Source organism: Melanostigma gelatinosum (assembly GCF_949748355.1).
Source record: "Melanostigma gelatinosum genome assembly, chromosome: 14".
NCBI lineage: Eukaryota > Metazoa > Chordata > Actinopteri > Perciformes > Zoarcidae > Melanostigma > Melanostigma gelatinosum.
Genome location: NC_136647.1, coordinates 3,723,376 through 3,751,162, shown reverse-complemented (window position 1 = coordinate 3,751,162; position 27,787 = coordinate 3,723,376). Strand labels below are relative to the sequence as shown.

General features: G+C 43.1%; 2 protein-coding genes across 4 annotated transcripts; one reads left to right on the top strand and one right to left on the bottom strand.

The window, feature by feature from the left end:
* Positions 1 to 39: 39 nt before the first annotated feature.
* LOC306788298 (protein transport protein Sec24A-like) lies at positions 40 to 16,640 on the bottom strand. 3 transcript variants are annotated; one of them, XM_079283764.1, is made up of 24 exons: positions 16,302 to 16,640; positions 13,501 to 14,103; positions 11,775 to 11,939; positions 10,945 to 11,022; positions 10,352 to 10,414; positions 10,073 to 10,224; positions 9,165 to 9,352; positions 8,884 to 8,986; positions 7,524 to 7,650; positions 7,166 to 7,275; positions 6,837 to 6,949; positions 6,635 to 6,753; positions 6,330 to 6,385; positions 5,911 to 6,117; positions 5,502 to 5,625; positions 4,969 to 5,127; positions 4,432 to 4,605; positions 4,247 to 4,357; positions 3,028 to 3,203; positions 2,744 to 2,881; positions 2,441 to 2,545; positions 1,916 to 2,008; positions 1,705 to 1,808; positions 40 to 1,183 (listed from the first exon to the last, which is right to left on the bottom strand). In XM_079283764.1, the coding sequence occupies exons 1-24, from the start codon at positions 16,360 to 16,362 to the stop codon at positions 1,069 to 1,071; spliced, it is 3,444 nt and encodes a 1,147-aa protein (XP_079139890.1). In that variant the 5' UTR covers positions 16,363 to 16,640; the 3' UTR covers positions 40 to 1,068. The 3 variants fall into 3 exon arrangements, with proteins under 3 accessions (XP_079139890.1, XP_079139891.1, XP_079139892.1); XM_079283765.1 differs by having other exon boundaries at positions 7,524 to 7,647; XM_079283766.1 differs by lacking the exon at positions 10,945 to 11,022.
* A 628-nt stretch (positions 16,641 to 17,268) lies between these two features.
* On the top strand, positions 17,269 to 25,651 carry sar1b (secretion associated, Ras related GTPase 1B). The gene is made up of 7 exons (XM_079282942.1): positions 17,269 to 17,422; positions 19,799 to 19,874; positions 21,634 to 21,753; positions 22,002 to 22,067; positions 22,306 to 22,409; positions 23,112 to 23,243; positions 23,746 to 25,651. The coding sequence occupies exons 2-7, from the start codon at positions 19,817 to 19,819 to the stop codon at positions 23,860 to 23,862; spliced, it is 597 nt and encodes a 198-aa protein (XP_079139068.1). The 5' UTR covers positions 17,269 to 17,422; positions 19,799 to 19,816; the 3' UTR covers positions 23,863 to 25,651.
* Positions 25,652 to 27,787: the final 2,136 nt, after the last annotated feature.

The window sequence follows — 27,787 nt, the reverse complement described above, 5'->3', positions numbered from 1 at the left end:
GTGTCATTTCACCTTAATAATTATACTAAAATCACCAGGCATTTCTTCAACTTTATTTAATGCAGCCTTTTTCAATATACAAGTATCAATAAGCATGATTAAAAGATCACAATGGCTTTATTATGTCTGTGTTAAAGAATTTCCCATATCCTATTATATTAAAATATTTCATATATAGAGTCCGTATTTAAACAGAGGTTTAATAATAAAAAGTGACTTCCCATACAAGGCAATTATAGAATTCAATCAGATCGGGAGTCTCATAAATTATTAGAACATCGGAAACAGAAACGCTGAAATGAACCAAGAGAACAGCGCCGTCGTCACAGAGGTGCTGTGAATGACCAGAGAGAGAAAATAAAGATGGCAAAGAGCTTCTGAAGGACAGATCAGACCAATGACAAACGACTTCCCGCTGCAGAGTCCACACATTCAACGCAGCAAACACCGTCGACAGACGCTTGACACACACAATTATAATGACAGAAATTTGTAAAACGTAAGCACACGTTCCGTCCTTCGGGTACGATATGAAGAGTGTTGTTAGAGCTCAGGCGTCCTGCGAACAAATAGTCCCGGCGACGCTCTATAACAGTCTTTAAGTGCAGGCATACCAACCTTCCCCATGAACCTAGTCTGACGCATACACACGCTTCAAAGACGACCGTGCCTTTTGAACAAAAACACTTCAGTTTGCCTGGACTGTATCTGAACGATACCTTCGTAAGACAGCATTGTTCTATGAGAATAAACACTGATTCATTCAATCATTGACATACATAATCACCCCATCATCATCATAATCATCTTGGATTCGCTCTCCGTCCTCGCACTGTCCGTCGCATCGGTTTGATTTGTGTGACGATAAGAGTTCACGACGGTTCAGCATTTTCTTCAGAGCGATGGTGAGAGACCACAGCTGGAGATGGAGCAAGAGGCATGCTCCTCTGAGAGTCTGACTCGCACTGCTTTCACACAAACACCAAATACATGCACACACACACACACACACACACAAACGAGCGTCCTTGCTTCAGCGCTTCCTCGTCTCCACAGTCCCACTGAAGATTATTTGGAGATTTGCTGTTGGAGGTGGAGCAGGAACTCATAGTATGAAAGGGCCGACTCTGTTCGGTCCTCGATCATGTTCTGCATAAAGGTCGGTTTCAGCTGGCTCTCGTCCCTGGGAGGGTCAAAGGGCAAAGAGAGAGAAGTCGTCAGCTGAAGTTCTTTCATTTCAAAGTGCAGACGAAGGGCATTCAGGCATCGTTTTTTATTTTGAAAATGTAGAAGATCTTCGAATTTTCCCACGAACCTTCATTTTTGTAACTTTGTCGTTTTGTTTTGTTCCAGCAGATCGTCCACCAGGCTCCAGACTATTTTATCACCACTGTCCCAAAAATCATTTAAAGCGCTACGACATCAAGTGTAAAATATTAAATTCTAAATGTTATGCTGACAGCTAGTGTCATAATTCACTCTCTCATATCCATTTGGTTTTGCTGTAAAAACATCTCCCTCAAACAACTATATTCATCTATCAGGACTATCAGCCATCTGGGTTCCGACGGGTTGACTCAGTGGAACAGAAGGTGAGCGTGAGATGACAGTGGAGTACCTGCCAAAGTTAAAGTGTACCAGCAGCTGTCGGCTAGTTTAAATTTCCCCAGCACTCTTTACTCTCTTATACGGGATGTTGCCCACCTGATGACATGCAGGGAGGGGAAGAACGGCCTCTGATCCCTCAGCCACCCGATGAAGGCTCTGGTTCTCTGCGACTCGGCGGTGTCCAGCTCTGGGAGCAGATACTATGAGGAGAGAGAGAGCGGAGGAGGATGCAGTGAGTGAAACTGTAGTTGTACGGTTTGTACCGATGCGACCGTCCTCAAGACAACTTGGTTTGGAAATCTCCTACCAGGTTGTCGGGCACGGCAGCGTAGCTGGGAACTCCTAAGACTTGTGTGAGGAAGTTGGGGTGGCAGTTCCGTCCGATCCACAGATACATCACCTTTGGGAACATGAAAGACATTTATTAAATGTATGCATGTTATTTATGCACTCTTCTCCAGTGTTGCAGAAAGGTTTATGTCATAGTTAATGTCACGGTCTATCAGTATGGCCAAGGCTTCGTCACAGAGCTTCCACTCTGCACCGACATACAGACACAGGTGCATCTTGACCTTTTCTGAACAAGACGCTGTTATTACCATTCCATCCACAGACTAAAACCCAAAGAGAAGCTTTATCCAAAAGCATCTTTGACAAAAGTAATGAGAGAGAATGTAGCGAATCATCAAACCCCCCCCCCCCCCCCCCCCCGAGTGGCATTCTAAGTTGGATCTTTCCTCAGGATTCAGCCAGGTTTGACACATCAGCCTTGTATTTCTGTAAGCCTGTTACGTTTGCCAAGTTAAAACCCCCCCGGCTTAAAGCTTCTCACCGTTCCAGCATCCATGAGGAACGCTGCCTCCCTGCCGAGCTTCTCCACAGACAGCTGCAGCACTCTGGGCTGAGGGATGGTCCGCTCGTTGATGTTCAAAGCTCCCTGAGGAGGCAGGAAACGGGAGAGAAGAGACGATCGCTCAGTGACAAGGTGACACAGCAAGTACCAGTGGAAAATATTGGGATGACTGGGGTTGTTTTTCTAGCAGTGGGCTTAATATGAACAAACACCTAGCATTAGGCTGTTAAGGACTAAATGCCGGTCCTTAAATCTTTCAGACGTAATTTTTATCCTCCTCACCTCATCGGTGAGATCGTCGACGCGGTACAGAGCAGGGTGGATCATGAGCATGGAGTAGACCAGTGGCTGGTACTTCAGCTGACACATGGCAAACAACCGGTCATCCAGCCTGGTGCTGGTGCCCGTCCTGAAGGCTTTCTGCAGGGGTGCACATGGAGACGCGTGAAACTGGATCAGTAAAGGCTCGACGGAGCAGGAAAGCAAACAGAGAAGACTTCTCCTCCGAGTCTAAAACACATTAAGGTTTATTGTCAGCAGTTGTAAGTGTGTAGCGTCTGTCCGACCTGTTTGAGCAGCGCGAGGATGAAGAGGGGGAAGAGTCTGAGGCAGGCCGGGGCCAGCAGGCCGGGCTGCTGGATGGTCAACACAGACTGCCGGAACGACGTCAGCGAGTCGATGGCAGCGTTGGTCATCGCATCTCTGGCGTCGCCCATACTGGCCGTCGCCGAGCGGTCCACAGCTGGAGGGGGAGAGGGAGAGAGAGCGAGAGAGACAGACATTAGAAAACGTCTCCAAATGAGTCGCCAGTGACTCCTTGTGATCGCCTCTCAATTCATCTGTTGTTTTTAAATCTGTGTGATGCAGCAAAGCACCTCCTGTGCATAGACTCCCAGAAAAATAATAGAAGAAGAAATCAACACTATACAGCCTGTGTCTATTCCTTGGCGTGTTCCAATCAAACCAAATTGGCCAAACACTCGTGACGCATCTCTCTGTGGACTTGTCAACATTTCAGTTGAGTGCAGGATTTAAAAATCTGACTTTGGCAGATACAAGCAGTGGTAACAAACCTAATTGCGTCGAGGTGAGACTTAGAAACATCATTTCAGTGGCGTCTCAATCCATTTAATGGGAGGAGGAGGTCAGGAGGAGTTCACAAAGAAGAATACTGCTTTGTGTACAAACTTGTAAAGTTGCTAAAGTGGGATTCTTTAAAAGTAAGAAGGCACAAACATGTGCCATATTTCTTCATCTGACTGCTCAGTCACCGCAGCTGTCGCCACTCGTCGCCATCTGTCAGTGTTAATAAGAGTGAAGCGGATGAAAACCTGCAATGATTAAAGTATCGAGCAAATCAAAAGTCTATCGACTGAAACAATGAGGAATCATTTCGTCGTGATGCTCTTTAGACAAATCCAAGTTTATTCATATTATACACACAAAAAAATTATCACAGGCATCAAGACAAAAACTTACAAATCTGCATGTTCTACTTTATCTTTTCAGTCCTGCTTGAAGTTACTCTGCGCAGGGAATAAATCAGCTGTAACGTGTTGTAAAATAAATTGTTGTTCAACAAACTGAGGTCCAACAGACAACGTAGTGTGATGTAGAAACTTGAAACCTCCAGTAGAAGACATCTTGTGAACTGTGTTTGCGTATTCATAGATTCTAGACTTTTGAATTAGGGAGAAGGGGAAGATGCAATTTTCAGAATTTGTACATGTCCTAAATGTTTGGAGGTGGATCTTCTAAAGAGGTGTTAGATCGTTTAGTACATACCCATGCAAGCCAGCAGTCCAGTGATAGCCTGAACATCAGCTCCAGCAAAGATGTCCGACAGGGAATTGACCACGGGGAGACACAAGGTGTGGACACGGATCCTCCTCTCTCCTGTAAGACAAAACAAATGTTATTTAAACAAAGAATTCTCACAATGGCTTTGAAAAGAATCAACGTGTGTGTACCTTTGCTGGACGTATAAAGCAGCGCGGCCTGGAAAGAGACGACTTGCATGTCGTCCAGGTTTTCCTCGATGGACATCTGAACCGCAAAGCCAGCGTCTGGGTTCACGTTGGGGAGGGACAACAGATCTGTGGAGCGCACAAAGAAGTTCCCGTGGAACGTGTGGATGGACAGACCTGCAGAGAGACAGAGACAAAGATTAATCAAGCTGGACAGATGGCGCACACACCTTTGTCAACGTTTTTAAATGTTGTTCTTATTAACTATGAACACAAAAAAATGAGCCTCAACAACAAGAAAAATGTTGACTGTAAATCAAACTTTAATAAGGGACCGCTCACCCCAGAAATCTAAAATCTATGGTTGAAAGAAAACACAAGAACCGTTTCTCACAACAAGGTCTGTGGATTAACTTGAGTAACCGGGTCATGACTTCTGGAAAGAGACTTTTCAAATGTATTTCAGAAACGAATAAAAGCTAAAAGTGCCTCTCCAGGTCAAAGCTCGAGCTCAAGCTGCAGCTCTGGTTCCAAACGGACCTTTGGTGCAGCGTATCCTCATGACGGCCTCGAAGCCGATCTTCCTGGTTAAGTATCTCTTGAGATCCTTCTGGAAGCACTCCACCTGAGCGGGGTTATGCTGGTGGTGGTAGGAGGGGTAGTAGTAAACGCTCCCTGCCGAGTATCTGGATATGCAGCCTGGAAGAGAGACACAAGAGGGAGAAGATGCCGATCGTCTTATTATTAACAACATGATATTAAAAAATACATACATACATACATACATACAGACATACATATACACACATACATATACACACACACACACACCGGTAGTCGTCTGCAAATGCTATTATGAAAAACTTGTTTCTGTATCCAGCCTTTGCCGAGGACGTATTTATGCGTTTTTCACCCCGTTTTGTTGCTTTAAAAGCATTTCCCCCTGTTTAATAAGCACACAACATAAAAAAAAACCCTCATGGCAAATCCAGAATTAGCAATATCAGCTCGCAGTATTCTGTATTGAGCACTAGACGTGTAAAGATAAAAAGTGCCAATAATCCCTTCCTTACCGAGCGATGCCAGGTCGCAGTACTGGGAGCTGAGCAGGAACAGGTCAACCGCCACCTGCTGGCCGGAGCAGTCCAGAGCCAGCTTCTTGTAGAAGTCAGTCGCTGGGGATAAGTGCTGGACGTCCTGAAGGGGAAACAACATAAAATGATCGTTGAAGAGTCAGAAAGACAGATTTGTTCTGAATGCGAGCTTTAAGATTCCACTCTGAAGTAAAAAAAACATTCTTGAGCCGTTCTCTTGCTAATCTGGGACCAACAACACATCACACTGACACGCTACTACTACAATGACCATTGTCAACGTTTGTTGTTCTGCTTCATGAATATCCTACTGCGTTATCACCTCCTTTTAAATATCATAATACAGCTCTTTAATCCATCTGTACGATGTCCGACACGCAACTCTCACCTTGGCATTGGCCCGTTGGTTGGGGTCTTCTCTGGACTGCAGCGTCCCCACACCGAGGTTAGGCAGCTGGGTCTGAAAGACGGACATGCGCCCTCCGGTGGGCAACAGCAGCTTGTAGGCTGCCTGCAGAGCTGAACCCAGGGCAGACTGAGTCTCCATGGTCTCCTCGAATAACGTTGGCAGGCTCTTCAGCAGATCCTGCACAAGCTGAAAGACAAACATAGGGAGTGAGTTTCACTTTTGAGACACACGTTATTGATCATATTTCATCTTTTTCTTCCATCGACAAGGAGGCCAGAACCCAGAGTGCGTGGCCACTGTGCAGTAGTTATGAATGTTAAGTCTTACACAAATAAATAAAACACACGACTTAAGCTTAAACAAGGTTTTGTAGCTGTAATCAAGGTACATTTTCTTACTTCTTTGCATTCATTGAGGTTTACTAGAAGGCTGTCTGGTGTTGGTAAAAAGATATCTGAGGAACACAAAAGTTTTATTATTTAAACCTGCATAATACAGTCACACTGATATCATGCTAGTGATCACAAGTGCAGCTAAGAGGAGACAATATTTGTGGAGCAGTTAAACGGACATCAATGATTAAAAAGCTCAGAAAATAATCTTGATGATTTTTCTCAAATATCTAACATTTGCTATAATATTTATTAGGAAGTTTGCACACATCGCGTGTCCCGTTGCTGCAGTAATGAGCGTGGGGTCTCACCTTCGATGTCGGACACGATGAGCATCTGAGGCTGAGAAAGTCCCTCCTGGAGGTTGTAGAAGTGGATGGTGCTGTCGAAGGTGACGAAGCCCACCTTTGTCCGAGAGTCTCCAGGAAGCCTGAGACACAGACGCACACTTACAAATGCTGTGCCGCCTTCACCAACATCTCTAATAACTGGAAAATCAAATGCTATACATACGCATCGATGTTGTCCAGCAGTGACTGGCAGAACACACTCAGGTAGCCCGTCTCCACTGCATTGTGGGATACGTCAAGGATGAAGAGGTAAACGGCAGGCTGTGGTGGCCTCAGCTGGGTAAATCAGGACGGACACATGCAGGGAAGGTCAGTAAAGACCCACCATCACAATCAAGATTTCGGTACCCTGCACACGTTACTTGGTGAGTAATTGTCTGTTTAGTTTGTATCCTGGTTAGGGACTAGAATCTAATTGGATGAATAATGAGTCTGCAGGTAAACGTTCAGATCCTGAACGAGACCAATGTCAACGAAGCCGTTGAAACCTACCATGTATTCTGAGGGAGCGATGAACTCGATGGTGGCGTTCTGGACCTCGGGTCTTTTATGTGGCTCTCCGTACGATCTGCTGACTGGGTTGTACATAAACTCCTCCGGAACTACACACAGAGACACGACATCTAGTGAGCTTATATTCTTAAACAGTGTCCTTTTTAATCATAAAAGGAAAGTAAAGGGGGTGAATCATGACTAAAACTATTTACATTTAATGTTCAACAGTCTGAGAGGTGGAAATGTGTATTAGAGCGGCACATGTATGCAAACTGAAATTAAAAAGTATACCTTTATATAATCACCAATACATCCTGATCGTATCTCTTGCATCACCTCTCGACCCTTTTCTTACCGTCATTGACCCGATGGCAAAGGTTGCACTTCCACCTCCTCTGGTCCAGGAAAGAGACGAACGGGTTGATGTAGGTTCTGCATGAGCGACACCTGACGATGGTGCTGGATGTCACCACAGGAAGCTGCTGCAAGGAAATCCAGGGAATAAAAAGCAAACGGTGTGAGAAGTGCCTCCGGGGCAAGTTAAACTCATTTTCCTAAAACGGGCATTTCAATATCGACTTTCTTGTTGCCGTTCACATTCTGCAACGTCTGTGTCCTCAATTAACACAGAAAGAAACATGAATTCATTCAAACAGAGGCACATTTACAGGGTTCCCACGTTTTTGGTCAAACGTAATTGAGAATGCATTTTAGTTTTGGGTGAACGTCATTTTTAGGAGACAGGACTGCACCATTAGACCACCATTACATTTTTCCTCTCGCGCACCCCCTAGAGACAGCTCGCGCACCCCACTTTGGGAATCCCTGCTCTACAACATGGGATCATCCATTTCTATCTACAGTAAAAGCTGTTCACATGTAAAGGGTTTTTATAAACTCATCTTAATTATGTGCTCAATTGTTTCATTTTATTACTATTTTACACATCATCCAATACAATTTTCCAGGACAACTGTTTCAATTTCCATGTAAGTGTTAACTTTTGCTCAGTTTCCATGACTTTTCCAAACCTGGAAAATGAAAAAATAAATTCCATGTTTTCCATGTACCGTGGGAACCCTGATTTAGTCAAATCCTATTCTGAAGAAAAGAAGATTGTCAGTGTTTAGTCAGTCAATGTCTTCCTTATCTTATGAAAATATAAGGAACACATGTGAGGGTAAGGCTGGAGATGATTTTTAAACTTATTTGGCAAAGAGCACAAACTCATTTCTCCTGGCACCACCTTCCTTCACATGCATGCAATACAATACAGATTAACACGTCGATGTGCTGCCTGGTATTTAAATGGTTAAAGCAGTGATGATCACCATCACATCTTAAATGGTTTGAGTGCTTTGTGCAAAGACGTCACTGTCTGTGAAGGGAAAAGAGGTACATTACCAAGTTCTCTATTAGAGGACTGATGGTGGATTTTAAAAGGCTGATATTACAAAGTGTTTGGCGCAGGAAGAAGCACATTCATGTTCAGAAACCCATCAAGAGCCGATAGTGTTGAGCTGTATATTCAACAGATAACTTTTGGGGGAGAATTAACTGAAAACGGGTCAGATATGACATGAATAGTACGTGTGCCATTACATGAGGTCTTTAAAAGTCGTTTAGCGCATCACATGCACACGGGTAATTATTTACGTTGAGGTAAATGCACTGACTGATGTGTGCGCACAATGAATATTGAAGTGAAGTGTTACCGAGAGGTCTTTGAAGGGGTGCAGCAGCAAGCCCAGCGGCATCTTGGCTTTATTGAGCAGCGACTGAGTCTGAGGGATGCTGGTCAGCGTACTACGAAAAACCCTGAAGAGACAGAAACAGTCACACAAGAGTTCATGGTACTTGAAGTGCATCTTTCCACAAAATAATTATATTTCAAAAAACACATAACATCACAGTAATATCAGTTTAAAAAGGATAATAACTGAAGTGAAAGAGAATAAATATCAACGCGTGCGGTCAACAGTCGTCCGAGGCTTACTCTGGGTTGCAGTTGATCTTCTGCAGGTCCTGTTGGAGGCAGGGTGTCGGGGCGGGGATGGGGATCGGTGGCAGCAGGTTCCTCTCCTGCAGCAGGTTGACCACCCTCAGGGCCTCCGGGGTGCTGGACTGGAGGCTCATGGCTGCCAGGGACGGGCTCAGTTGGGCTGGCCCTGGGCCACCAAGTGGCTGAGAGAAGGGAGAAGAACAAGCTATTCAGTTAATCTATTTATCCAAATCCTACGACAAATCTGTTAGCTAGATATATAGAGATAGAGATATATATACACACACACACACACACACACACACACACACACACACACACACACACACACACACACACACACACACACACACACACACACACACACACACACACACACACACACACACACACACACACACACACACACACGCGCTGATATTCACTGCCTCCAAATCTGAGCCCTTTAAAAGCCAAAGCAGAACAAAGATTTAGTATTTTATCCAACATTTTCTGTCTCGTCATTGCGCAGTTAAAGCACAACCGAAATAAAATTTGATATTAACAAATTGTTCACCGTTATGGGATGACACGGTTGTGCAACATAGAAACAATCAGTCCGATATATCAGCAAAACCACGTGTTTGCAGCATCCCTAAAGTCATTTGCTGGCATACATTTTTAAAAAGTGCGATACAAGTATATCACTGTATGAAGAATCTGTGATACTGTTAATTTAACTGCTCCTCCCTTTGTCAGCTTTGCTTCTACGAATGCTCAGACGTTGTATACATCGATGACAGCGTGACGTTTCCATATAGCATGAACAGACAGAAGGGTTATCATTCCACAGCCATTAAGAATGAGCAAACAAACAGTGAAATGCTCCAACAGTAGTCAGTCAGCACACGGCTGGGACTCACCTGCTGGTATGGCTGAGGTGCTTGAGTGTAAGGCTGCGTGGCGGCCTGGATCGCAGGGTGCATGGCCGGAGCCGGGGTGGTCTGGTACCCCGGAGGGAGGGGGGGGTAGTGGCCCAGGTGCCGACCAGGTGGTCCGGGCTGATGTGGGCCAGCTGTGGAGGAGAAGGGAACAGAAATGAGTTCAGTTTGAGGACCGTTTGTGTGTAGCAGCTATGAAACCATCTAAAGCTAGACTGTACGTGTGACAAGAACCTAAAATGTGGTATAAAATGGCCTTACCCATTTTGTTGTCAACATGATTATAGCGGTTTGGTGCTTGTGGGCCATTGCCAGCCACAGTCCCTGTTTAAAAACAAACACAGATGTGATGCGAATAATTCCAGTGACACTTTCCGCTATTTCTATCCCAGGCTGCTGACCACAGGCGATGGATATGGAATAAGAAGATATGATCTACGGTAAGATATTCACATGAGACGGACACAAAAGAGCACTGAAGCCAAAACAACAATATGAATGCCGCTGATGGGAAGTGATGAATAACGTTGGTGCTTCTAAGATGCTTTTTCAGAGGTGGGAATGTGTGACGGCTAGAGGCAAGCAGACTACGGATAGGAAACGTGTTACCAGGGATGCACCGGTACTAAGAGAATGCTGTGCTAAAGCCGCACTAACACTCAGCTACATCAGCTCATTTTATGCGTAGCTCTCTAAACAGAATGATGCACCATATTAGCTGATGTTGCAGAGTTTCAATTTAAAAGGAAGAAAAAAACAAATTAGTGCATCCCCAGATACATTGAACGACACAGAGAGGACAGAATGGGCACCGGAGCACGGACACTAATAGCTACTGAAACATTTGGCCACACCTGGACATTCAATATCACCCTCCTGGCAGTCGTGCTCAGTGGGAGGCAGAGTGCTGTTAACGGCACCCCCACACTGAGCTGGCATGTGGAGGAAGGAGGGAAACAACGGAAGTTAAATCAGAATAAAAATTAAAGGGCACACAGTTACAGACAGCATCACCGACAGCGTTCAGATTTGACACAGACCCACAAACATTGTGGTTCAAACACGACATTAACGCCTCACTAGATTTGCCTAATTTGTGGGGGAAAATGTCTCGACTTTGAACTTCAATGTTCCCACAAGCTTGCTAATCAAGTTAAACCAGACCACGCTGTGAAATACTCTACATAAAGTGCTGACGTCGAAGATTTTCATTTGCATAAATGTCTGTTAAGTCACAATAAGGTAACATAATGGGGATTGAGACTATGGCCGGCCGACGAAGGCTCTTGTATTTGCAGTGTTATGAACTCGGTGTCTGTGGTGACATTCCCGAGAAAAATCACAAGCGCCGATCTCTTTGAAGTGACATCCAAAAACACACACCTGCAATTAGCGCTCATCACCATAGGTGGCATCAAAGACAACAAAACAGAGTTCTTTGAGATTGTAATTTTAAGTGACACGTCATGTTATCTCAAGGAAAATAGTTTGTTTTTGTTCTGCACAGTTGATTCAAACGATTTTCAAAATTGAATTGAGAGTCTCGGCTTGCCGAGTTCACACCAGGCCGTTCGCACCTTTGAGACCACACGAAATAAATCAGACATAAAAAAGTTAATGTCTTTGTAGGTCGTCACACCCGAGGACAAAGCACAAATATGCGCAGATTTAAAGAAGAGCTCACCATCCGCCATGGGGGGTGGAGGTGTGGCATTGGCCATTGGGGGTCCAATGGGAGGCGGTGCTGGTTTCATGGTTGGTGGTGGGCCTGTAGGTGGGGGGCCATAGGGAGCTCTGTTTGGTTGGTATGTGTGGGGAACCATGGGAGTCATTGGTGGGGGTGCAGTACCTGGTGGAAAGGAATATACACCATCATCTATAAATGACACACGGTTTACTAAGTACATGGTGTATCACCATGCACAGTTTTACAGCAGTGAAAGAAAAAGTTAAGAGCCAATTATAATGACAAATGATTACTTATCTACAGGGAAGACTATCATGTCAGTGACAAAGGCCATCAATAGTGTAAAGACTGAATTAGATTAGAGATCAGACTGAGAGGAAGCTGCAGGATAACGACTGAAATGATAATCCTCTTTACTTACATTCTGCACCGTCATTTTTTTGCATTTCATATCCGCAGTGTGACATTTTACTGACAAAATACTGTGACTGTTGATACTGGAGCAGATGACACTTTCAGCAGCTCAAATCGAGCCAAAACTGTTCCAGATTATTTTTGGGCTGATGGTGAAATGTGTGACGTTTTAAAGCAAGAAAGCAGTCAACAGAGTATACATCTCCACGAAGAGCTAAAAAATTGCTCCAGCTGGCTGATGCTTTCTTTCACTGTCACCATTGTACTGGGGAGATACGCCCTGATGGTGCTGCTGTGGGAAAGGTCACTAAAATCATGCATACTCTTCTTGTTGGGGGAGTGAATGTGAACAGCCATTTTCAAGCCACTATTACCATAAGACCGAGAGCTATGCGGGGTAACAGAGAGGCCGAGGCGATCATGAGACCTCTGCACAAAAGATCGCTTATTAAAAATTCAAGGTTCATTTACAAAATGTTATAACGAATCATTCAGGCACTGTGGCCACATGTTACACAACCACCTTCATGCTCACATCCCTTAAAACCACTTCCTCCACAGACAACGTTAATGACGTTAGTTTGCATAAAAATGTACTCAAGACTGTGGGGGAAAACCCTTAAAGTCTCACAAAAATAAATCAAATTACTTCCTGAATCTATCAAAAGATACGTGTGCATCCGGCTATTATCCCCAGAAGAAAGCAAATATTTTAGCAACAAAACCTGCACCAGAAACTGAAATAAAAATTTTGATTAGTCTTAAAAAGCCACGTCATGCTGCTACGCAAGAGTCACATCGGACGCGATAAAGATCTGACCTGAACTTTGTACAACTTCTGAGTAATTGAGTCCCTGTGCCTGGGAGGGAGTCAGATGCAGCCAACATGTTCAAAGTATGAACAGAGGACAAGGTCCAGCGCCAACATATCAGCATTCTTGATATCAATATCTGCTGCACGTGTCAGTGAAAGAAGACAATGACGCCGAGACAAGACACTAATAGTGCTACAGAAAGGGTATTAGCGGGGGATAGTGGTGGCTATCTTAAAAGAACAATAGCACACATTCCAGTGGTTAACAAACAGGGACCCTGGAATGAATGGCCTAAAGTTCACTGGTCTGATTCATTGATACTTGGCAGGATGAGTCATCTTTTTATTAATATGACCCAAGGAGTGCCTGCGTCATTGGAGTCTCATTTGCTCCCAACTTCTCTGTGTAGTCTTATAGTTCCTAATTTGCAAATTGTATTGTGCGTATGTATGGATGGTACAGTTCAGACTCTAGTAGAGCCGTTGTGTTCCTACCTGGCTGGGTATATCCGTGCAGAGGGCTTCGGGGCATCCCTGGGCCTGGTGGCTGGGGGACACTATGGGACACATGGGGTGGTGGTGGTGCAGGGCTGTAAGCTGTTGATAACGGTGGTGTCGAGCTTGCAGCTCGGTTCACATGACTCGCCACTGGGCCGCGGTAGGGTGTGTTAATGGCAGCGGGTTGCCCCATCGGTGGGGGAGCTGTGTTGTACTGCCATGCTGGAGCCATGGGCTGTGGCTGCTGGGGGTTTGTGTAGTAGCTAGTAGAAGACAAAGCGGGAGGAGGTGGTGTGGCCTGTGCAGGGGGCAGCCTAGGACCGGGGCTGGCAGACTGAGGAGGGGTATGGGATGGAGGACCTCCCATTAGAGGCCTCGTCAACAGCGACTGGCCTGAAGGAGATGGGTAGGAAGTGAGTGGCGGGCCGGGCTGGTAGGAACAGACTGGGGTAACAGGTTGGTATGGCCCAGAGGGGTAGAGTCCAGGTGGGCCAGGTGGTGGGGGAGCTTTGGCCTGCATTGGATTGTACGTCGGTTGGTGAGTCATGCCGTAGCCGACCCCTGGCAGCTGCTGCGGGGCAACTGGATTCTGTGACGGACCTGGAGAAAAGAAAAATACAGGCATGTTAGAAAATCTATTAAAAAACAAAACACTTCACCCCTTAAAAAAGATGCAGTTCGTAGGATCTGGCTGCATCTAGGGGGTGAGGTTGCAACCAACTGAAACTTCTCCCATGCGCCAAGCGTGTTGGACAACTACAGGGGCTGACGTGAAAAACGTGAATGGCCCCCCCATCTAGAGCCAGTGTTAAGATGTGTCCATTCTGGGCTACTGTAGAAAGATGGCAGTGCAACATGACGGACTCCATGAAGAGGATGAGCCGCTTATTTACAAACTGTTCTCCAGCAACACTGCCACTGTGGGCCTGTTGGACTCCCTCTTGTGTGTAAATGATGGTCTTTCCACCATTGACCAGAGCCATTATGGAACGCTTGTGTTTCATAGCCTCACATTTAAAAAGCTCAAAAGTCAAGTCACTAGCTTCCCGGACAGACAAAGCCATGTCTGAAAACGGCTTTTGTTTGTGATTCAAGTGTCGTAAATCCAAGATAGTCCTTCGGGTTTTAATCTGAAACACAGTTCAAAAAGGCAAAGGTAAAACAGATGGCACTGTACTGGCAGTGACGACACACCAAGTGAAAACCACACACATCCACCAAATGACTAATTGAACTGACAGCCGAGAGTCTAATCTCTTTACCATGATCTGCTCAGTGGCAGCGAGTGTGGGACTCTAAGCTCTAACCTTACTCGACAGAACACAGTAGTGTAAACCACCACAGAGACTTGAGCACAATTAAGAATACTTTGATTGTATCGTGTGCCGATCCCAAAACCAGAATGTAGTATTTGTTTCTCAACTTCCTGAATGTTAAATACCAACACCAAGAACCATGGTAATATTAAAACAGGATCCACTCGTTTTTGAAATAGATGCAAGAACTTAACAGCACAAACCGTTTCAAATGCTTAAATTGCAGCACCAGTGTATAGCTGTTTGCACCTTAAATCGAGGTCATTATGTAATCAGATTCAATACTATCCACTTAGCACTGCACAACTTAACTGGAAGCAGAGCTAAGTGAGTGTCAGAGTGAGAAGGAGTCAGTCACAGCTCTTGTTGCTTCAGGAAAAACCCTTATGTGTAATCAGAACTCTTTGTCGATCACAAATCAACCCACTGAAAGATAACAAAGGAAGTTAATTTAAAATAAATAGCACCATTAGTGAGTTTATGATAAGAATATGCAAGAAATATGAATTAGTCAAGAGAATACAACTACGAGCATACTACGTGAAGCTTATGGCCATACTACGATATCACTGTATACACATCAGCTGTGGAAAATATAGTGCATAGAGGTGGATAGCATCCTTAATTGACCCATCTGATTCAAAGGAGATAACAATACAATTTGGGGGGGGGGGGGGAGGGGAGTAATAAACAATTAGAAAAACCACCTGCACCATTATAAACTGAAGCTGCTATTGCTTCATCTGCACAGTAGAAGAGAGCTCCCTTCACATGAAAACCAGAGAAATATGCGAGTAAACTCAAACTGAAGTAGACAACTGGATGTGTGTGGAGAAACCTCTGCAGCAACAAATCTGGATCATCCCCAATATGCCACATGTACAGTAAAACGTGGATAAACAAAAATGCACAAGCTATCTAGCCTGCTACACATATGTACTGCACAACAGTGAGGGAACAAATACTCCTGTAGATGGGATCATTCACTAGCAGTGTAACTGTACAGGAAAAACCCTTTAATTAAAGAGACAAGTTGGGTGTTTTATTGTGACAGGAACAAGCCAAACTGAGCAGCAAAGTTTTGACAGAGAGAGAAACTGAGCAGCTTGACAGGACAAGTGAAAGGTTGACGGTGTGATCATATTAGAGAGAAGATGTGAAAACCCAACATCTGTCTTTGAAGTTATGATGCCTGTTGACCACTCAGTCTGTCGACCTGTTCTTAACTTGACAAACCACAACTAGCACTAGCATGCCAGGTACAGTTAGTCAGTTAGTCTAGACTAACTACTTGTACCATCTTAAGTCAGTGAGGCAAGACGTAAATATATGTGACAGCTGGCTAACGTTACAGCAAGGCAGTTACGTTAGCCAACCAGTTAGCAATACCCTCAAGATTCAAGAAGTGCTGCTAGTAGTTAGCTTCTTATAGCTCTTGTTAGCTACTTTTCCTTGATCTCACTTTATATGAATGTTACTTACCATTTGCATAAGACTGTCCTGTCCCTGTCCCATTCTGAGAGTTAAACCCCGCAGTTGACATCTTGAAAATAGACACCAGGACCTAATTTAGAGGTGCTTTGGTTGGCGAATAGCTAGCTGCGTCTTTAAGCTAGCTAGCTAACTAGCTATAACGTTCAAACCTGTGGGTCGTGACGATGTGACTCAAAGCGGCGTATATGTTGACGTCTCCTTATTTCTTTAAAAAGTTAATTAGCTGACTAATTGGTAATCACAGGGCCATGGCTATCACCTAAACCCCCGTTCAACTACCAACAGGTGAGTACCGATAGGCCTATTCGGAGTAATCGTGTGAGACACTTCTCCTCTTTCACCGGAAGTTGGGATCACCCAGGATCAACGTAAAACTCGTCGGGCATGCGCAGTATGGACACGTGGCATTTCCGCCTGTGCTCTTGGTTTTTAAGTCGACTGGAAACCAGAGGGGAGAGAACAGAGGGTAAAAATAAAAGTTTTCTTTTTTGTACAATCACCCTTTTTTAGGTAATAATAATTCAAACAGTTATCAGAGTCATTTTCACCAATGGGCGAAGTAACATTAGAGTGCCTAAACGGATCATTTGAATTGCTATAAATTACTTTACAATCTAATTTACTGCAATAACACTGTACAATCTGTACAATCACAAAACGATAACACCGTTACTCTGTTGTTTGTTGTTTGGTTAAATATTTGCACTATTGTTTAGTGAGTTAATTTAGTTGTATTATATTTCATTGTACATACTGTGCATTTTTTATACATAATATTTTACTCTGTTATTCTTATTGTACATTTGATATTTAATATTTGGACTCTATTATTGTATTTACCTGTACCATAATAGCGAAAAAACGGAACACTGAGGCTTACTTCAGTTCCCTGCCGGAAATATGATTGTGAAACACAAACAGGAAGCGGCTGGTCAGAGTTTTTTGGGGAGTTGCTGGACAGCCATTGCAGTGTCGTGGCTCAGTAACAAAACACGAAAAAGGGAGAGGAAGACCTGGCATTTCTCTTTTTTTTTGGACCGGGGAGACCAAATTTACATGATTATAAAAGACTGAACGCTCTCGGTAAATTATTCTACACATAGAAACGGGTAAGTGTTTAAATAAAATAATAATTAATTAAATTAAAATCACTTAATGTGAGCGTTCGGCATCTCTTGCTAGCAAATTATCCCGGCAATGCTAACGATGCTACATCAGCATTGCTAACACCAAGTTGGCTAAACTCGCTTATACATCGAAGAGCTGGGTAAAGTTGACCCGTTGTTTTTACGTATTTCAACAGTCATATTTATTATTTAAAGGGGAAACATTCCAACTGTTTTAAGTACCCGGTGTTAGTACTAATAATAAGTATTACTGTTACAGCTAACGGCTGGATAGCTAACGTAGCCGTGATGCAACGTCGCCTGCTATATGACACGTAGTTAGCTAACGTTAGTGGCTTCCTGCAAGCCAGCCGGCCTCACCCAACCTTTCTAAAGTTAAACTCAACGTATGTGTCTTACTTTGATATGACTTGATATAACACTGACATATTGGTGTGTATATACACATACACAAATGCATATGTGTATAATAATAATAAATGTAACGTTAGCTAGCCTCGCTGCTAGGTTGACAGTGGTTGTGATAGCTGTACTGGTTTGACTTCCCAAAACCACATTAACGTTGGTGTCTTTCACTGTTTTCTGGATTCAAAATGGTCTCGTGACATATTTCTTTGAGTCAGAACATCTGCCTGAAATGTTAAGACACGTTAGATAGGAATTGATTAAAAATATACCTTCTGAAGAAGTAACGGTCTTCTAAAATGTCGCTTATGTTTACACAAGTAATGTGTTTTCAAGTCTGTTATTGTGTGAGGAAACATTTCCTGTTGTTTGAAGGAAGAAGAATTGAGGTGGATAATAATTAAGGCAAACTGTTAATACGTGTAGCTCTGGGGAATTTTGAGTAATTTATATTCCTATTAAGTCATAAACATTCCCCTCCGGATAGATTTAATTCGTAGCAGATGTGTTGTTGATGAAACGTTCAGGGGCATATTATTGTTAAATTCCTTCTCTGCATGTTAAATAGAGTTGAATGTTTCAACCAGAAATTGTTCCATTACCCAACTTTAATGTGGTTGGTCGTGCTTGTTGATTATTTTGTAACTATATAACCTTAAAAAAACAACCAGATCCCTTGAAACAAGTCAAGGCTGCTGCCTTCAGGCAACCTCCTTCATTAAAACTGGCATGTCTTGTACGTGGCCATATTTGGCGGTGGTTGTTCTCAGTTTGTGTCAAACAGTTTCACCTTTACAGCTGCATCTCGCCACACGTGGCAGCATCAGTCTCTTAACACCAGCCCACAGCGTCCTAGCCGGCATGGGACCATATGGGACTGAAGAGGAGCAGCAGCTGACGTGTAGTTCAGCTGTGTGTGCGTGGTCTTCACCTTTGGCTACCTTATACTTTAGCCCTGGAGTTGTTTGCATGTTACGTAACTGGGTGCTAGAGGTCGGCACCGGCTTACTGTCATGCCTCTGTAACTGTCACACAGAAAAGGAGAGGAAAAGAGATTAAGTTGGAGAACTGTGTGTGTGTGTGTGTGTGTGTGAGAGAGAGAGAACACCTCACAAAAGAGAAGAATAATGAGCTTGTGTGAACTACGACAAATGAACAAAACAAGAGTTTAGCTTACACTGAAGCAACAAGCTGTTGTTGTAGTCTGTCACGAAGCAGTTGACTTCAGTTACAGCAGGTCTTATCCCAGATGCATTTAGTTTGGATTGAAATACGATCTGGCTATTTTATCGGCTAAGGCTAGGATTAATTTCTAAGGCCTTTGCAGATGGGTTATGTTGATCAAATCATTAATATTGCCCTTTTGAGGAGCTGTTGGATGGCATATGATCTGTGCTCTGAATCTCCTGTCCTGTTGTCCAGAGACTCTTACTGCATTAAGCTAATCATCAGCTGTAGAAAGTCATCGTTCTTAGCTGCCAATATCTATCTGATAGGACAGACTTCATGAGACTGAGTTCTGTCATTTTTACGAGGTATATCTGTATTCTGTCCATGCTGGGGATGAAGGATACTGTCTTAATGCGGCTGTCCAAATCCCCTACAAAGTTTTCCTTTCACGACAGTTCATTGCTGACGCTTGTTTCTTATTGCTGATACTCGTTTATTAAGCATTGTGTTCATGGGTAGTCACAGGGACTCTGGATAACATCAGTGACAACCTACGTTCAAAAACAAATACAACTTTAGATACTGATGAATTATACGTGGGAAAGTAATGCAAAAAGACACAGAGATTAGACGACTTGTATATTAGGACGTAATCGCACCGTTTTGGTTCGTTATTTGCTCATTTGTTGTGTGATAATGGTGGATGTTAACATATCCCAGCTGTTTTGTTTTTCCTTCTGTGTGCATTCATACCTGCCTTTTTCCCCATTTGTTGTGTTTCAGGATTTAAGAGCTCCGGATATGGCATTCATATTAGATTGGCTATATAGCGGGGTCAATAGCATACTACAGATGTTAGGTAAGTACTGGCGATCGGACACACAATGAGAGGGTTACTGCAAAGAGTTTTGACTGCTTTTGGAATTAAAATGGCGTCGTCGTAGTGTGAACCACTAAGCTGTTGTTAAACATGCTATGTAAAATTGTGACGTAGTTAATATGAGACAAGATTTAGTGTGAGCAGAGACTAATTTAATGTCTACAAACAATTATGATGTGTTCAGTGAAAACTGGGGCTGAGAGTGTTGTGCATGGTGGGCTTTGTTTCTAGAAATCCATCCCTGTTGTGGTAGAAGCAGAGATTCTCTACAAGTGTGTTTATGTTGTGCTCAACATAAAATCTGACAAACAAATACCATGATGGGGAACGTTAGCTAGCTAACAATGTAATTAACACTTGTCTCTACTTATAATGTATCGTGACTGGTTAATGAAATTATGCTCTGTTTTAATATATTTAAAAAAAAAATCACTTTTCATCCTGTTGATTATGGAGATTTAATGCTTTTCTCTGTTTTTATATCATATTAAACTGAATATCTTTGGATTTTGAACTGACAAAACATGACATTTAAAGACATTTCACAATCATTTTACAGAGCAAATGATTAATCCAGAAAATAATCAATATAATGCACATTAATCAATCATGAAAATAATCGTGAATCCCTAGTGGAGTGGCGAGTCTTTGTGCTGTGATCACTGTTAATCAGTTAAAGTGATGCGGCTCCTTTTTAATTTAAGCAACCAGTTTGAGATCACTTTTCCCTCTTGCCAATCATATCGGGTGTGTTCTGCAATCTGAAAAAATACTTCACATCGCCGCTCTCCGTGTGCATAACTCACCAAACCGTTGCGCTGTGCACCATTAGCATCGGGCTTACATGCTGGGCCAATTTCTACTGGACCAACTCGCTTCTCCAAAGTGTGAAACTCGCTTGTTAATTGACAGATGACTTTGTCTGAACACGTACAGCGAGTTTAATTATAATGAGAAACCTGTTACGGGGAGGCGATAATTACAATATGACAACATGGAAATACAAACCCTCCTGATATGTGGACATGAAAAGACACACAAAGGAAATGTCTCTCAGAAACATGACAGGCTTTTTTTTCACCGCCACGTTTTAAAATATGTTTGATGGTATGTGTTGATCTGAAATCTGTTGCATAATCTTATTATGTGTACCAGCTGCTCGTCTCCCCAAATTGCTCTGTACTAGTTTCTGTGTTCGAGCGGCTTCTGCGACGCAGTCGTTCCTGTTCTCCCGGTCGGACAGGTAGCATAGTGCTGCCGTGAGTAATGACGACGTCGTCTAGTAGACCTGACTGAGTCAGAAGTTTCACAAGCCACTGGGAGTCCCTACGCTGACTCAGACAAGTGTTAAAAACACAAAGCCTTGGAAAGTAACGACAAGAAAGTAGAGGAATGACTATTTGCACATTTTCACTTTCATATTCAGTTACCGGTAGTTGGTGCCTCTGTCTGAGAGCAAGAGCTTAGCTTAAGCAAGGGTGGCTTATGTTCTTTATTACATTTAAGTCAAATAAAGATTAGAGATCGGCAAAATCAACAGGTGGAGCACAGAAACTATGTAGGATTGAATATCCAGTGCATGCCTGCGAACAAGTCTTAACGTGACAACTCTTTTGTCAAGTGTCCCCTTTGTGCAAAACCTTCAATAGCAGCTGACTCATCACCTGAGTTCACATGTGATGACATTTTGTATGTTATATAATGAAGCCCATCTAAAATATATCTGGCTTTGTTTCAGGACTGTACAAGAAATCTGGCAAGTTAGTATTTCTTGGCCTGGACAATGCTGGCAAAACAACGCTACTGCACATGCTCAAAGATGACAGATTGGGACAGCATGTGCCAACTTTACATCCAAGTGAGTCGGTGCTACTCTCTCTCTCACACACGTATATCCACACACATGCTCATTCAGTTGTGTGTTGAAAGCCACAATGCCAACAAGATGTAGCCAGATTATTCATAGTCGATTATATTTACTATTTTTAAACAAAGCACTGTTGGTATGAGCTGTAACTATAACCACGTGTAAAGTGTTTGGTTAGATTCATGTATAAATTCACTTGATTTTTCAGGTTTGTTGACATTATTTCTTTCTTCCTGCAGCCTCGGAGGAGCTGACGATTGCTGGCATGACTTTCACCACCTTCGACCTGGGAGGCCACGCACAAGGTGTGTTTGTTGTGCATGCTGTTGTTTTCGGGTTGTGTTGGTCACACGGTGTGTTAGTGAAGCTCCTACAGAACACTGTCAGTGTGGTGGTTTAATGAAATGATTGAGATATTAACAGTTTGCATGCGATTTGTGCAGCTGGTAAAGGATATTCTCTCCTGTCTTGCTTCCATAAGTCCAATACGATATATCACTGTGATGTCGGTCCTCACGTTTGTTTTTGTGTTGGTTCACACAGCCCGCCGAGTGTGGAAAAACTACCTCCCGGCCATCAACGGTATTGTCTTCCTTGTGGATTGTGCAGACCTCGTCAGATTGGCCGAATCAAAAACAGAACTTGATGTGAGTACCGGGTACCTGCGGGGTCACCGCCGCACTGTAGAGCACTCGGTATGCCGCTAGACTATCAATGGCTGCTGTTTACCGCAGCAGCAAGGTTGAGTTGGTATAAAAACTTACAGTAAAAGGGTTTTTCACTGAAGATAAATGCTGCCTACCAAATTAATGTATTACCAATAAGTGATTCAAAGCAGTATTTTAACTGCAGTATTCAAAAATGCCTTTAAGTTAGAAAAATTTGAGCGATTGTTAATATTGTCGCATGTGAAGCGAAAACAAGAGATTTCTATAAAGATGCACTTTGTAGAGTGCAGATCTCCAGCTGGTGTGTCTGCTGTCTTGTGTCATTACTGCTCAGCCTCCTGTCTCGACACCGATGGGCTGTACGGCGTCGTAAAATACGCTTTCAACTTCAAATCAAGTGCCACTGTACGCAGGCTATCAGCTCAAAATCGTTGTAGAAGACTCGTCATACAATCTTGCCAAAAAGCTCAATTAAACTCGGAGGAATAAGGAGGCACACGGTTCAGTCCACTTCTTTCAGTTCTCTGCGACGTACAAAGTGAGATTCCGGTGTGTAGGAACAGTAGAAGTAAATTCAATGCTCACAAAATCACTTCTTAAATCTTCAAACAGTTTGATGTTGTGTCACAAAGTAGAAGTTTTTTTTATTACCACATAGTAATCCTCAGTCTTTCCCACCAGGCATTAATGACGGACGAGACTATCGGAAACGTGCCTATCCTGATCCTGGGCAACAAGATCGACAGACAGGAAGCCGTCAGCGAGGAGAGGCTGAGAGAACTCTTTGGATTGTACGGACAGACGACAGGAAAGGTGAGTAGACGGCACTAAGCGGCCGGGACAAAACCTTCTATCCGTGGACATTTTCATCAACGGCATGAAAAAGAAGTCTTTATGAAGATCCAGCGGTGGACTACGGAGAGATGGGTTCTCACCCTAAAACACTGACTTTGAAAAGGTGTTCACTTTATGGTGTCAAAGCAGAATCAAGTCAAGTGGTGAAGTAAGATACTGCTGACAGCTTCATTTGACAGCTTAAAAAATGATGAAAACATCAAGTTTAAGTTTGTAAAGTGTCGTCTTGCAGGAATTTCTTTCTTCCAAGTTAAACGAGCAAAGTAACGCGAACATTTACATATTTAAAATATTCATTTAAACTCTGAGTGAGCTCTAGATCTTGCAAATAACAACTCTCACTGTTTGGAGTGACAAATACAGGTTGTCTTTGTTTTTATAGCTATAACTTACCGTACATGTTGCTAATTAAAGGAAGTGGATTTGGTGTGACTTTATTGTTCTGCTTTTTTTCTCGTAGGGCACCATTGCCATGAAAGAGCTGAACACAAGACCACTGGAAGTGTTCATGTGCAGTGTGTTGAAGAGGCAGGGCTACGGCGAGGGCTTCCGCTGGCTCTCCCAGTACATCGACTAAAGCAGCCACGCCCCCATAGCACACCGATGCCACCACCGCCACCATCGATCGGGGGTGGGGGGGGGTGCTAAACCCGGCCACTCAAGACCCCCACCGTTGCCACCAGTACCGTCATACTCAGCCCCATGTTTGGTTAGAAACAACTCTGCCTCCACCGTCAGAGAAACCAGTACAACTTGATCCCAATAGACTTTTATTGGTCGAACATTTGGTTCCGCACTTACAGAATCCATACCTGTACGCGCGCACGCACACACACACTCTCTCGTTTCCATCTCTCTGTCTTTTTCTAAGAGAGTAACATAGCATTGGTTCCACAGCAAAAGTTGTTCAAATTCAAACGGATGAGTCTTTTCTATATCGTGTGTCGTTTGCTGCCCTCTCTCTCTCTTCCTCCCTTTCTGCCATCTGTTGAGTGTGATGATAGATGCATTATAACTGTAAATCTGTACATGAATCCATTGGTTTATGCCCCCACCCCCCCTCCCTTCGTCAACTCATTTTGAGCAATGAGAGAGAGCAACATAGTTGTATACATTGCAGTACACTTTTTTTAACAGTAAAGACATTCATTCAACATGGTATTTAATCAACACGTTTTGGTTTGTTCTTTTTTCTTACATCATTTCGTTAAGTTAACTGTGTGGCCGCGTATACAGCCCTCGTTATAGTCGTGTGGCTGTTTCACCCATTTATTAAAATGGACCAGTGCGTTTATCTTAGCGTATCAGAAATTAGATTAATTTCTTTAGGTTACTTAAAAAGTTAAAATACTTCAGTTTCTGACTTCTATCTTGTGGGCACAGTAGCATTGAGTGGATCCAAGCAGGCTGTGTGCTCCCCTTTTTAAAAGAGAAGCATGGGGTGGTAGTATAGCAGGTGGGAGAATCATTTTAATTCAAGGTAACACAGGCTATAACCCGGGCGAAGTTTGAAGAAATCGTGTAGATAGCACATTGGTCAGTTGATGCAAAGAAAACTATTTAAGTAAAAGAAACTTGGGGGTAAATGGCATGATAATAACATGCAGGAAGAGATGACGGGAGGAGGTAACACATGGTCGTAACAGCTAGTAATCGTCGATGTTAGAAGTCCGCTGACAGATATATTTTCCGGTACAGACCTTTGTACAGGTTGAATCTAGTGACCGAGTGTAGATAACGGAGGGCACAGTCCCACAGTGGGAACAGATAGGCCTGAAACACCTCTAAGAAAGGGACCATATATAATATATATGAAATGTACATTAACACCGTACATGGATTTTGTATTTGTAGCTGGTATCCTTTGATCTATGTGCATTACCAGAAACTATTATGCATGCCTTGTTCTTTTGATTTTTAATGATTATTCCAGAGAGTACAACAGGAGGGGAAAAGATGCCAAAATTTGGGAGGAGAGCTGATTGTCGTGTTTTTTTTAGTTTTGTTTTTTTTAACGGAAACGAAATTGCGCGTAATGCTCACTTTTTCTGTCCCTGTCCCCTTTGTGTCTCTTTCATTCCCTCATGACGAGCTGTCCCAACAAGGGTGGGACTTGCTGTTTGCATCATAAAAATGTAATAAATGTTTTCAATGAATAACAGGCTTTAACATCGATCCACAATGCTTTTGTTTTTTGCTTCACTTTTCGTTTGTGAGATTAGCCGTGGAAGAAATATTCGGTTCCTTTTTGCATATTTAAAGGTACCATTACAACTGTATAAAAGAAGTCCGCATTCAAGAAGTAAAAGTACAGAATTATCAGCAAAATGTTCTTGAACCATTAAAAGTAAAACTGCAGAAAAATGCCCCCTGTGACTAATGTGTAATTATACATATCTGACATATTTAAATAGCTGCATCAATACATACGCATTGTTTAACTAATTATTTTACGTAGATTTTGGTAGTTTGTTGAACCCGTCCAGTGGGCCACAAAATGTGACCATTTGAGAGATGATGTGAAGCTCTGCTACACAAATATGTATTCACGTTCAGGACTATTCATTAACTTCGGCTTTTGTTGTGAAATATTTGCAGTGTTTGACCTCTTTAGGCCTCAAATAGTAATCTAACCCTTTGAGAAGTTCGGAGGGAAAAATCATGGAAGGTCCAAAATATATGCTGCTTTTAAGGGGTCGCAAGGCAACCAGACTGGAAGCCCTCTGTGTAATACTTAATGCATTGTATGTTGTGTGATTATTATGTAATCTGAAGCTGGCAAATGTATATGTAGTGGAGGAAGAAGTCAAATATTTCCCATGTGTTGGAATGTGTTGGAGTAGAAGTAAAATGTAGCATAAAATGGAAATAATTACCTCAAAATTGTACACAAGCATGGTACTTGTGAAATGTATTTAACTCTCTTAATCTCAGTTGAAATACAGAGATGAGACAGTTTGTATGTGGAGCCGCCAGAGGAGGTGACTTCCCATCACCGGTGACTTTGCCTTCCGTTTTTGACAAAATGTACGAGGAGGTAAAATAGCATTTCTCTGAAAGCAAAGGTGGCAAACACAAACACACACACACACACACTGCACAACACATTGGAAGCTATTTATAGCAACGGTACACAGGCCATGGAGATGTGTCCTTCACCACCACTGTGAACAATGCTGCCTGCTAGACTCACAAACACACACACGCCCCTGTGTGCCCACGCTCAACAGGGACCTCAATAAGCGTCAAATAATATACAGGCAGACACATGCAATGTACAAACGCAGGCGTGTCATGCACACGCACAGTGACGTGAATATAATGAACACACGCTTGTTTACAAGTAAACACACACACACAGAAAGGCAAGACAGCTGCTATGCATGCACACTGAGAATAAATGTCTCGCTGCCTCTAACTGTGCATTCTTCCTGGAGTACCAACTTGCATAGCTCTCTTCAAGAAATGTCCTGTGAAATAAAGCGTTGCCACAATATTATATAATGTATCATGGCATAGGGCATTGAATTACTGGAACTAATACATGGCTGCTTAAAGTCAATCATTTTTTACTTTAAAACATTTAGCAATCCGTGCTTGATTAGATGACATGTTTTATGCATTTTGACGCAATATAATGTGGAAATTAAATGTATAAAGGTAATGACTCTGGTAAATAAATACAACGTTTTGCTCACTTAGGATACTGATTGAAGAGTTGACGTTACACAGGACAATCCTTTGCAGTTGGAAGATGGAAAGTGTGGCTTCTTGTTTGCAGTTGTCTGTATAAATGCACGGCTAATGTTGTCCTTTGTGCTTCTAGTTTGTGTGTGTATTACACAACATTGTAAGCTGTTAAAGTGTCTGCACCAATGGGCTGAATAGGTAAACGGTTTTGCCTTTATTGCATTTGGGAGTTTAAGTGTTTGCTGGTGGTGAAAAGGCAATTCTTCTTCAAGCCACCAGAGGGCGGTGCAGGAAGGCAGCAGAGTGTCTCCTCAACCATCTCCATCTTTGAAGTCCTTCTGAATCTGTTCCTTTTTGCTGTGACTGATTATTGAAATTGCAAAATAAAAACATTGGTTGTACAAAGCAAAAGTTACACAGGACAGGAAAAAGAAACGAGGAACAGTGATACTCCACATTCATTCGTCTTCAGCTAAAACCTCATACCTCCAAGGTGTTCCACCGCGCGGCGCAGCCTGTCGGTGGTCGTTGAGCTGTTCAATTCCTCCACACTGTTGCAGTATGAACATTAGAGGACTGGCAGGCTGCTACGGTCCGACTGAGCTCTGACTCCAACTCAGCAGGACTCACGTTTACTTTCTCCGTGACTCTGGCAAAGTGCAACACTTGTTTTTTTTAAAACCTTTGGGTAACGAGCGAGGACCATTTGGGGTTCCAGCGAGAAAGTTTAGCGAAGACAGTGTCGCAGAATGCACTTTTCAGAAACGAAAAGGAAAACCTGCCATGGTGACGGGTGACCTTTAATATCTACC

Bases quoted from the DNA above. Each gene is read 5' to 3' on its own strand.
- sar1b (XM_079282942.1), top strand. From the start codon at position 19,817: ATGGCATTCATATTAGATTGGCTATATAGCGGGGTCAATAGCATACTA. The intron at 19,875-21,633 runs GTAAGTACTGGC...GCTTTGTTTCAG, and splicing joins TAGCATACTACAGATGTTAG to GACTGTACAAGAAATCTGGC. The intron at 22,068-22,305 runs GTGTGTTTGTTG...TGGTTCACACAG, and splicing joins CCTGGGAGGCCACGCACAAG to CCCGCCGAGTGTGGAAAAAC.
- LOC306788298 (XM_079283764.1), bottom strand. From the start codon at position 16,362: ATGTCAACTGCGGGGTTTAACTCTCAGAATGGGACAGGGACAGGACAG. The intron at 14,104-16,301 runs GTAAGTAACATT...TCTTTTCTCCAG, and splicing joins AGGACAGTCTTATGCAAATG to GTCCGTCACAGAATCCAGTT. The intron at 11,023-11,774 runs GTGAGCTCTTCT...TCCACATGCCAG, and splicing joins TCCACCCCCCATGGCGGATG to CTCAGTGTGGGGGTGCCGTT.